This window comes from Sapajus apella, unplaced genomic scaffold, assembly GCF_009761245.1.
Source record: "Sapajus apella isolate SASKATOON/1434 unplaced genomic scaffold, GSC_monkey_1.0 scaffold40, whole genome shotgun sequence".
Classification (NCBI taxonomy): domain Eukaryota; kingdom Metazoa; phylum Chordata; class Mammalia; order Primates; family Cebidae; genus Sapajus; species Sapajus apella.
In genome coordinates this window covers 21,547,173-21,559,185 of record NW_022436980.1, presented here as the reverse complement: position 1 = coordinate 21,559,185, position 12,013 = coordinate 21,547,173, and the positions used below count along the sequence as shown (strand labels likewise).

Below are 12,013 nucleotides of genomic sequence, written 5' to 3'. Positions count from 1 at the left end.
AATGTATTTGTTTCTGTCCTCTAATTCTCTGCAGACCTATCTTAACTGGAATGTTAAATGACTATTCTTGAATTATCTTTATCTCTCTGTAATATGTTAAGAAACTTTTCTGCCACTAACCATAGGCTGCTACCAAATGGAAGACCAGTGGGTATACGGTAGGTGTGATGGGGGAAGGGTGGGTACAACCTGAAGCCCAACTGGAACCATCATCACTCAGGCTCCTTGACCCTGCTGCAGCTTTCCATTCACCCATGAGAAGAGAGAATAGGAAAAAGCAATGGAAATGAGGGAAAGCTGAGATTTATTAAATACCTATCACACCAAACACTGCAACATATTACTTCATTTAACCTTCAGACGGTACAGAAACTGAGTATGAAGTCTGAGCAGGTTCAACAGTTTGTAGAAAAAGGACTCTCAGCAAGTAACTCCTGGAGCTTTGACCAGAACCCAGTGAAGTGATTTAAACCTGTGCTCAAAATATTCCCCATGCCACTCTTCCTCTCTAGCAACAGTGCCTCTGTGAATTGTCTAAATATATAATTCTCTTGCCTTATTTTAAGAAGACCACTTTTCTTTATTGGAATTTTCAAAATTACACAAAAGTAGAAAGAAGAGGGTGTAACAATTCCCATCTGCCCATTACTCAACTCTACCAATATGCCCTTGTTTCTCCTATTCTTGTCCTTATTTCTGGAATACTTAAAAATAAATCCGCCTGTAATCCCAGCACTTTGGGAGGCCGAGGTGGGTGGATCACGAGGTCAAGAGATCAAGACAATCCTAGTCAACATGGTGAAACCCTGTCTCTACTAAAAATACAAAACATTAGCTGGGCATGGTTGCACGTGCCTGTAATCCCAGCTACTGAGGAGGCTGAGGCAGGAGAATTGCCTGAACCCAGGAGGCGGAGGTTGCGGTGAGCCGAGATCGGGCCATTGCACTCCAGCCTGGGTAACAAGAGTGAAACTCCGTCTCAAAAAAATAAATAAATAAATAAATAAATAAATAATCCTAGACACTTGAACTTCAGAATGTCTCTAACAAATCAGAACTTAAAAATAATTTTAACATTACTACATCTAAAACATTCTTTACTAACATTGAATGCCCAATGCTTCACATTTCTCTGATAATCTTAAAAATACTTTTAGAGGTTAGCTTAAATCAAGATCCTAGCAAAGTCTACATATTACTTTAGGAAGATGGGTTGCAATGTAGACCAGTTCCCTTCCCCCTCCTCCTATTTTTTTTTTATGCTATTTATATGTTGAAGAAACTAGGTCATTTGTTCTATGGAATTTCTTATATCCTGAATCCAGTCCTTATAGTCAATAGAATGTATTTCTCTATCTCCCTTACTTCCCGTAAAGTGTTAGAGGCGTGACCAAATTGTGGTTCACCTTTTCTCGCTGTTGTTTAAAGAATGCTCAGGTGGTACTGTCTGCTCTCTACTGCATCTGCAGGAGACATTTACTGTCCAGTTGTCTTCTATTAGGATTAATATTACAATAGGTTTTCTACATCCTCAGGCGATTTGTGTTCTTAGAAGCTTGTTCAACACCATATATTCACGTAACATGCACATGATGCTCAAGCCACCACGTCTACCAAGAGGTGACTGAGAAACACCAAAGTTTATCACTCAGCAGCCTGTGAAAGAGGGCAGGAATTTTTCCTCTGGTAGATAAGAGGCCAAAAAGTAAAGAAGAGATGAAGGATTTGGCTTGAGATGAAGAGGAGGCCAGAAGTTGAACACAGTATAGCATTAAATGTTTCTAAATAAACTTACAGAGAATTCTTAATTTTATAATGTTAGTTCACCTAAAAAGCCTTACAATTTTTTTCATCTTTCTTGCTTAAGAAAAGTACTGACACCTAAATCAAAGGTTTTTAACCTTTACTGCAAAAGAGATTTTCCCAGGAAGCTTTTAAGATACTGAGGCCTGGGTTCCACCTAACCAATTTTGATACAACTGGTCTAGGATGGTAACTGGGTTTATGGTATTGTTTACTGCTTGGGGGGGCTCTAACATGCAGCTATAATTGAGAACCACTGCTCTTAAGAACAAAAACAATGGCAACTAACATTTACTAAGCAGATATTATGTGTTAAGTAGTGTTCACTGTTCTAAGCATGTTACCCATACTAGTTCATTCCCTGTATTTTTTACAAGGGAAAAAACTGAGAGGTCAGGTAATCTGGCCAAAATCGCACATCAAGCTGATGAGAGTTATGCTTTAATCCCAGGAAGTCTGGATCCAAAACCCATGCTTTAAATTACCATGCTATACTGTCTCCTAAGCGTGAGTTATATTTTTATTCTTCAAATGCAACTAAAACTATGAAAGAAAAACATTTAAAAAAAAGAGATAATTTCCTCCTTCTTAGTAGTACGGTGGCATCTTGGGAAACGGTACCAATATGTGTTTATTAGGAAAGTAAATAAAATAAACAGACAAGAGTCTTCTCTTCCCTAAAAGATTCCAATTCAAATTTCCACACATATTCAATAATTTCCCACACAGCACCTTACATGGCATGGTTATTTAATGCTAACATCAAAAAATACATAATTGAGGCAATGATGTATTTACATGTACATTTACAAAAAAAAAAAGTCCTACCTATTTCAGTTCTGCTGACTCCAATTCCGTTATAAATTCTCAAGTAATTAAAGTGACAAGAATCAGAATCTTCAATGTCAAAGTCACCAAATTTGATGCGAACTCTCTCTCCCATCTTTACACGGATCTCCCATTCACAAACAGTGCTGTTGGGATAGGTTTGTGGGTAGTTTATGGAGGTAAGGGTTCCACTCTCAGGGCCTAGTACAGTGTGTCCACATCCATCACCTTTAAAAAAAAGTTAAAAGAATGATAAATTATTCTCACATCTTTAACTTACACTATAATAATGATTTTTGTGAAGATTTAAAAATAGGTATGACATCAAATATTTTATACGACCCATACATTCCATTTTAATTTTTTAAATGGACAAATAATTGTACATACTCATGGGGTTCACAGTGATGCTCTGATAAATATAATGTATAGGGATCGGATCAGGGCAATTAGCAAATGAATCATCTCAAACAGTTATCATTTGTTTGTGTTACCTGAAACTATATAATATTGTTAACTAAAGCCACCCTGCAGCGTAGATTCCTCCTATCTAGCTGTAACTTTGTATCCTTTAACAAATCACAAGAACTGACATCGTTCTTAGCGTATCTATCACAGGAGCCAAGACTTACACTTACACAGTTACCTATATAAGTTCAAGGAGATTTCAATTCTGAACAAATAAAAGTAAATATAAATTAGTGGTCATTAAATACACATATACATGTTATGAAAAATCCAATCTTCAGAAGAACAGCAACTTACAGTAATTGTTCAAAAAGTTAATGTAAAATATAAAAATATGTGATCAGCTTCATCAATTTACAATAATGAACTAAAATATCTGTGCGAAGCTGATTATTTCTAAAAAATACCAAATATGTACTAACAATTATGCGGATTACTAACTATACTACAGACTACAAGGCACTCCTTCTTGAAGTCATTAACGCAATATTTAATGAAGTTCAATTACATATTTACTGAAATTTGACTTTTTACTAGTCCCTCCTGCATACCTTATTTTTTCCCCTATAGAATAAGGGAGAAGTAACAGTTTAATGGCTTATTAAAGATGAGAAAATAATGACCTTCACATCTTGGCAGCAGCATTATTTGCTCCAGAAATTTATTCAGCAGCTAGATACAGGAACTTAAATAACAACATATTTGTAAAAATGAAATATTTGCACTCTTTATCAGAACGTTTGTATTTTGTTTTTACTGAGCACCCAGAAGGAAAAATCAATGTTCATTTAGAAGTTTCAGTAGCTGCTCCAATTGTACTGTTCCGCATTCCGTAACGATGAGATTCAAACAGATCTCTTTTTAGTAGGATGATGAATATATCCTTTTAAAATAATAGCATTTTGTCCTTCAAAAGAGTTATATGTAAATCATCTTTTGGAATAGTACAGCACTTACACTAAAACTCTATTAGAAGTGACAGTGCTGAGTTTCAAACTCAATATGAACACAGGGCTGTAGCAGAACCTTCTATCTTATTTTTAAGAATAATGTAGTACTAACATTTGCTAGAAAAGATGAAAGCTTTTCTAGCAATGTCTACAACTTTGCAGTGGCAGGCTGTCACACTTAAGGTATTCCCCACAGGCTATTATTCAACTTAACGTTGTCATTTAAAAATGAATTTTACAAAGAGTACAAACAGAACGTTAGGAGTAATTTTTAGATGTCTTATGCTCATGGATTCTAAATAAATACACAAAACATTTATTGCCCTTTCCAACACGAAGGTTAATTTCTACAAAAGTTAACAAAAGAAATATTAACTGATAAAAAACAGGACTTTTGCATGCATGCTGATGAAGAAAATAATAACAGAGTTGCCTTTTTTCAGAATCTTGTGTAGGGGGAGGGCAGGAACAGTCCACAAGTAACGTGCCAAGAATGCTCTAAAATATGTGATGCAGTTTGGAGCTTCTTCCTCTTGCAAGCAAGATGATATGCACCAGAAACTAGTTAACAACAGGTCTCCAATCTACAGCAATGAACAAGTTTGAATGTTTTGTGTCTCAAAAAATATTTGACAAGTTTAACCTGACTGTGTAAATAGCTTAACTAAGCACCTACTGCTATGACGTACATGTTTAGAAGATTCCAGTTCAAAAGGGAAGGCTAGGCATATATATATATATTCATATGTTTTTCTCTTATTCCAAAAGAAATACCTTGTACATTGTGACCCTATACACCCTGCATGCATGCTCATGACCCACTAAAGTACTTCATGACCCCTTAATAGGTCCCCAGCTGCAATCTGAAAAACACTGTGCTAGGCAGGCAAAGGTCTCAACACCGAATCTGCAAATCAAAGAAAGACCTTGTTTTCATTTTCACCCCTAAATTACTAATGGGTTTCCAAGTTTATTTTTACATAAGATATACCAAGATACTTAAAATACAACAAAATATTTAAAAGTAGAACTAAAATTGGGAAAACATTCTTGATCAATCAATTATCTAATACACTTAAGTGCAGTGATTCTCAAAAGAGGGGTTGCAGGACAGAGGGGAAGAGAACCCCACAGAGGCAATTTTACCTCCCATTTGGCAGTGTCTTGAGACATTTTTCGTTGTCACAACTGGAGGAGGAGAAGTGTTATTGGCATCTAGTAGGTAGAGACCAGAAAAGCTGCTAAAACATCTTATGCACAGGACAGTCCCCCAGAACAAAAGAATGATCAACCTTAACAGTGAATAGTGCTGAGGTTAAGTACTGACTTAGAGTCAAGGCTAGCATATCTCAGAACACAAGATCTGGTTTAATTCTTGGCGAGGTTCCATTTGGCCCAAAGGGTAATGCTGTTCTATTCACTAAGGGAACAGTCTTCCCCCAAAGATCAGCAGTTATACTAAAGAGTTTTATGTTCTCACTTTCCAATTTTTAAAAAAGTAAATGGAATGCTTTATATTTACATTAAAGAAGAAATATTATTTTTGTTAGTCTACATATCTCAAATGATATTTTTTTCTGGGTTAGAAGATCTTAACATTAGGAGGGAAAGCGAGCTAACAGTAATCATTCCTGACTGCTGTGAATTCTGAGAAGCTCTGTACACAGGGAAGAATAATGATCTGTGACCAGGCTACATCACCTACTATTACTCATTTTCACAAGGCATAATTGACAAACAGCATAACTACTACTGGAAAAACAACATTCACAGGACCAATCCATACATTCTCACCAACAACTCCAACTTTACCAACTTTTGCTCCTCCAAACTCCACCAGCACTATCAATGACAGCTTCTCTTTCTCCTCCTCCTTCCCCACATGGTCTCCACCAGACTATGACTGATCACAAAGGGTAGAAGCCTGTTAACGTAATTTTTGAATTTTAATTTTATTTCAATGAAGACAAAACACTGGAATTTGATCTTACTGCTTCTTTGTTTGGCTGCACATTTATCTAGGGAATTACTCATAGAACATGTGTTCACTTCCTCTGAAGAGTGTAAGGTCAGATGTGTTCAGCCAGATATAAATTTTGTTATTATTCCAGGAAAAGAACTTTTTTTTTTAGTACTTATCTCTAGAGAAAAGAGAAAGAAATTAATCATATTTAAATGACAACGACTTAATATAACAAAGAATGCATGCTTTTTTAGGCCACTCTAATTAAGCTCCAAATCAACTGTGTTTTTTGTTTAAGTACATGCTTGTGATGCTGACTCCATATGACCTTCCAGCCACCCCCAGATTTTAGCCATATTACTAGTAAGTTGTATTAATTATATTCTTATATATATTACTGAATTTTAATAATATGAACATTGTGATTTCCAAAATTATTTGCTTTAACAGCAAATACAAATGCAGGATATGCTTGCACAACTATACCAAAAATGTAGAGCAAAGATTTAAATTTTTCCAATGAGGTTTCAAGGTTTTTTTTTTTTTTTGGTGTGCTGGTGAGTCTGACTATACTTGCTCTAAGTAAGTGTCACTTCAGTCACATAATACATCTGTGAGATCTTAAAATGAGAAAGCATGGGGCTCTTAGGGAACAGAAAAGTGTTCTGAAGAGTAAGCTGCAACTATTAACTAATACATCTGATTTCATTTGGTTACAACAAAGTTTTAAATATATTATTTTAGACCAGAAGTACTATATCAACCTTATCATTGTGAGGTTTGTTAAGCTACATTACTACAAATCTCAAATAATTCAAGGTACTACTTTAACCACTTAATTTTTTAATGCCTTTTTAAACCCTGGTAATTTTCCTTGTTCTGAAGTTTTGTCTGAAATTAATACAGCAACCACAGTTTTCTTTCATGTTCACCAAGTATATCTCTTTCTCCATCCCTAGTTTTTAAATTGTGGTAAAATATACAGAACATAAATTCAGTATTTTAAACATATTTCGCTTTTTAAAGCAGTTTTAGGTTCATCATAAAACTGAGTAGAAAGAACAGACATTTGGAACATATTCCTTGCCCCTACACTTGCACAGCCTCCTTCATTATTAACATTCGGGACTAAACTGATAGATTTGTTAACACTCATGAACCTATACTGACATCATTATCACTCCGAGTCCACAGTTCATAATAGGGTTCACCCCTTGTGTACATTCTATCGGTTTGGACAAATATATGACATGTACCCACCACTACAGTATCATACAGAGTAGTTTCGCTGCCCTAAAAATCCCATGTTCCACCTCCTCATCTTTCCCTCCCCCAGAAACCCTGGCAACCACTGATCTTTTTAGGGTCTTCCTAGTTTTGCCTTTTCCAGAGCAGCATATAGTTGGAATCATACAGGCTGTAGCCTTTTTGGATTGGCTACTTTCACTTAGTAGAATGTATTTAAGATTCCTCCATGGTTTCTTATGGCTTGATAGCTCATTTATTTAATTTTAAAAATACTGCATAAGATGCACATGCATTCAGAGACCAAAGAGGGTCAGTGTGACAACTTGTTAAAAAAGACATTGCCCCAGCTTCATTCTTTTTTAAGCTCCAATTCACCTCTGCATGTATGGTAATTTACAAAACTGAGTAACATGAAGGAATGTGAGCTATATATAAATCCTCTTCAACTCCACCATGCACATACTCTACCTAGAATGCAATGGTTAAACAAACTGGAGTCATACAATTAATTTAAATGTCCTAACACTCACTATGACCTTGAAAAGATTACTTATTGCTGCTAAATCTCTGTTTTGCCAGGGGTAAAATGGGAATATTAACAATTCAAGCTACCAAGGGTAAGATTTAAACGACATGCCACATGAAAACAACTGATGTCAAGGTCCTAAGCCATAGCAATGTGCTCAATAAATATTTGTGAGTACTATTATTGTCATAAAAGGCCAGGACAGCTTTTGCCCATTGTTTATCGACCCAGTACACTTGGCTGCAATCTGGCTGAAGTTAACAATGGCACATTATTTTAGGAAATTTAAATTTATAGCGGCTTTAAAGCTTCTAGGGTCTTGCAGAAAGTATAAATTTATGAGAAAGTAATGATCACTCATCTCCCCAATGACCTCTACTGCAGTTCAGTAACTCACTCTCAGGACCACAACCTGGTCTTTATTTTTGCCATTACTGGAAACTACTCCCAATTCTGAAATCCTAAAAACTTTAACATCTCACACTTCTGGTTACAGTCTCCTGACCTCAAAGCTCTCTTCCACCCACTGCATACTTTCTGTGAACTGGATTTCTCTCTTTTCTCTCCATCTATTAAGCTGATCCTAGTCTCATTTCTTTCTCTACCTAGTCTGGGCCTCACGTCCAATATATTAACTACACTCTTTCTGGTACCTTCGCTTCCTAGCCACTGTATTCTTCTTAAGCATCTATCTGCCTGGCAAAAGCTCCACCCTAGATCATTAAATAATCTCTCTTTGTCAAAGAGTTGAGCACTGTAAGGCTGGGCGCGGTGGGTCAAGCCTGTAATCCCAGCACTTTGGGAGGCCGAGGTGGGTGGATCACGAGGTCAAGAGATCAAGACCATCCTGGTCAACATGGTGAAACCCCGTCTCTACTAAAAACTACAAAAAATTAGCTGGGCATGGTGGCGCGTGCCTGTAGTCCCAGCTGCTCAGGAGGCTGAGGCAGGAGAATTGCCTGAACCCAGGAGGCGGAGGTTGCGGTGAGCCGAGATCGTGCCATTGCACTCCAGCCTGGGTAACAAGAGCGAAACTCCGTCTCAAAAAAAAAAAAAAGAGTTGAGCACTGTAGAAAGAGAAAAAACTCACAAAACCCAGCAGATGAGTGTCATTAGAAGCAATGGGTTCCAGCCTCAGATGACACTCAAAGCCACTCTTATTTGGTGGTACTCAAAGTTAAGTCAAGGTTAGAATCACTACAGGCTAATCAAAGGTTCTCAGGCTCCTATTTCCACCTCCATGGATTCTAACATGTATGTCAGAAAAATGACCTGCAACATGCAAATAGGATTAAAAAAAAAAAAAAAGAAGTATGCAGCACATCCTCTAAATGTCAGAAAAAGCAAAAGCCACTCCAAGTTACAGAGCAAAATAATTACCACTTGCTATCTAATGCTGACTAAGGTTGCAGTCTTGGTTACGTGTTAACTTACAGACTGCTGTTTGGTAAAGATGCATATAATTTCTGCATAGTTGAAAAAATACCACAAGGTAACAGTTTAAGGCCCTGCTGGCCATTAATCAGTTTTGGCCATCTAACGTAGCAATCATATCCTAACATTGCCTATAAACACCTAGCTTCTCAAATACTCTTTGGACAGTTTTATCATTTTGCTGATTCCCTCATTAATGAATGGGCTGAACAAAGTAATTGGTGTGTTCATCCTATATTTGCCTGACAATCATGATTTTGCCTTTTTTGCAAATTATAACCTGTAATGTAGCTCTTCAGTGGGGCCTTGGATCTGCACTTTTATAAACCTGAAAACACCACGGGCAACAACTAAAAACACAAAAAACCTCTTTCCACCTGGTGTCCTCTCACCACTCCACATCTACCATCTGTTTTCTCACTTTTTCCTTCTTATACACAGAGATTTCTTTAGTTGCCTATGCTGGATGTCTTACTTCTTTGTCTCCTGTTCTAATGTCAATGCACTGCCAATTCATCTTCAAGACTGTTGCGGGTTGAACTGCGTCCCTCAAAAAGATATGTTCAAGTCCTAATTTTTGGTACCTACAAATGTGACCTTATCTGGAAAATGGGCTTTGCAAATGTAATCAAGTTAAAATGAGGTCATTCTGGATTTAGGCTAGGCCCTAATCCAACAACTGTTGTTTTCTAAGCAGAGGAAAGTTTAGACACAGATGCAGGGAGAACCACATGTAACCACAGAGGCAGAGATTGGAGTGATGCATTACAAGCCAAGGAATGCTAAGGGTTGCAATCACCAAAAGCTAGAAAGAGGTAAGATCCTACTCTAGAGTCTTAGGAAACAGCATGGCCCTCTGCACACCCTAATGTCAGAATTCTAGCCTCCATAACTGTGAGACAATAAATTTAAGTCACCTAAGTTTGTGGTACTTTGTTACACAGCCCTAGGAAACAAATACGCAGATCTACATATCCAGTGAAACTTTTCACTAAAGCAGCCACTTTCTGAGCTGCCAAAAGCCAATGAAGAATTTTCCAGCCTTATCTTTCGTGACCTTCTGCAGCATCTGGCATTGCTGGCACTTCTTTCTCTCGCTTCCTTCTCCCTTCCTTCACATCTCCCCTCCATCCTTAAAACTCTCTTCCCATGTCTTAGTCCCTTTAACCCTCCAATTGCATCTCACAGACACCTTAACTGTATGTAGCCCTGGTACTACTGACTGTTGATGCTGCTGTTCTCAGAGTTCTTTCCCCACTCTGTATTCTACGTGGGCAATCTCACCTACTCCTTGACTTCTGTTATCACCAAATGGAGAAAGCTCCAAAGTCTTCAATCGTATCTATATACATATTAAGAACTTTTGCAGAAGTTCTACAGCATTTGAAACTTCCCATGTCCTACGCATTCAATGATAAACCTCCACATGCCTGGCAGTGTGCTACTAGGTACTAGGAAGAACAGTAAGAATGTCAAACAAGGCCCCTGTGCTTACAGAGTTTACAATCTAGGGAGTAAGACTGAGAGAGTCATTTCAGGGATGATGAGTACTAAAGAGAAGTAATGAGTGCTTCAGAGAGACAGAGACAGAGAGACACACACACACAGAGAGAGAGAGAGAGAGAGAGAGAGAGCGAACACAGCTAGGCAGAAATCCTGGTGAATGAGAGAAGTGGAAAGCAGGACGAGGAAGAAGATTCTCCAGAATGAAAAATCTCAACATTATAAACTGACTTTTGGCTCTCTCAAATTTAACTGGTCATTATATTTTATACTTGTTTTTTCTTTTTTGAGTCAGAGTCTCACTCTGTCACCAGGCGCCAGGCAGGAGTGCAGTGGCGCGACCTCGGCTCACTGCAACCTCCGCCTCCTGGGTTCAAGCAACTCTCCTGCCTCAGCTTTCCAAGTAGCTGGGACTACAGGCGAGCGCCACCACACCCAGCTAATTTTTTTGTATGTTTAGTAGAGATGGGGTTTCACCATGTTGGCCAGGATGGTCTTGATCTCTTGACCTTGTGATCCGCCCGCCTTGGCCTCCCAAAGTGCTGGGATTACAGGCGTGAGCCACCATGCCCGGCCTATATTTTATATTTTCTATCTCCTTAGCAGCTCTAAATTTAGTCCCTCTGAACAAGTGCAGGCCCTTGAAAAGTTCTCCAACAGGTTTCCCCACTTTCTATGTTTCCTTCCTCTAATCCACTGTCTACACTCCAGCCAGAGTTTCTTAAATACTAACTGGGTCATGTAGGTCCCTTATTTAGAAATCCTTTAACTGTTTTCCACTGATGATACAACAAAGTTCAAACTCTTCGGCCAGGATACAAAGTCTATCATAATCTGGCACCTGATTCCCTTTCTGGTCTCATCTCCTCACTTTTCCCACAACCTCTTTGTTCCACAGTCCTGAACTATAGGTGACTCCCCACCTGCTCCATGCTCTCACCTCTGTGCCAATGCACTTGACATTCCACTCTGCCAAGAATAACGTCCCGCCTCCTCCTTTTATCCACGTAGCAAATACCTACTCAATGTTATTTTCTCTGTGAAACCTTTCTGAAGCTCCTGGTCTTTCTCCCAATTTCCATAATAATAATCTCTTTCTGTACTTAATATGCTTAATTATGCATATTTATGTCAGTTTACCATACCAAACTGTAAAATTCTGTTAGGAAAGCAAAGCATACTATTCACCTTCATCAGCATACACACAGAAACAAAACATACAAGGCTCCTAACACATGCTGTTGAATGAGAAACCCAAACTAATGTTTTTTTTTTTTTTTTTTTTTTTTT

The 12,013-nt window shown here is 37.9% G+C and overlaps 1 protein-coding gene across 4 annotated transcripts in view; it reads right to left on the bottom strand.

The window, feature by feature from the left end:
• Positions 1 to 12,013, bottom strand: part of DCBLD2 (discoidin, CUB and LCCL domain containing 2) — a 99,288-nt gene that overhangs the window by 77,728 nt on the left and 9,547 nt on the right. For all 4 annotated transcript variants that reach the window (XR_004275498.1, XM_032299286.1, XM_032299287.1 and 1 more), the window contains exon 2: positions 2,632 to 2,859. Coding sequence is in view for 3 of the 4 variants with exons in the window: in XM_032299286.1 (XP_032155177.1) it covers positions 2,632 to 2,859 (228 nt within the window). In the remaining variant the exon portion in view is untranslated. The remainder of the gene's footprint in view (positions 1 to 2,631; positions 2,860 to 12,013) is intronic.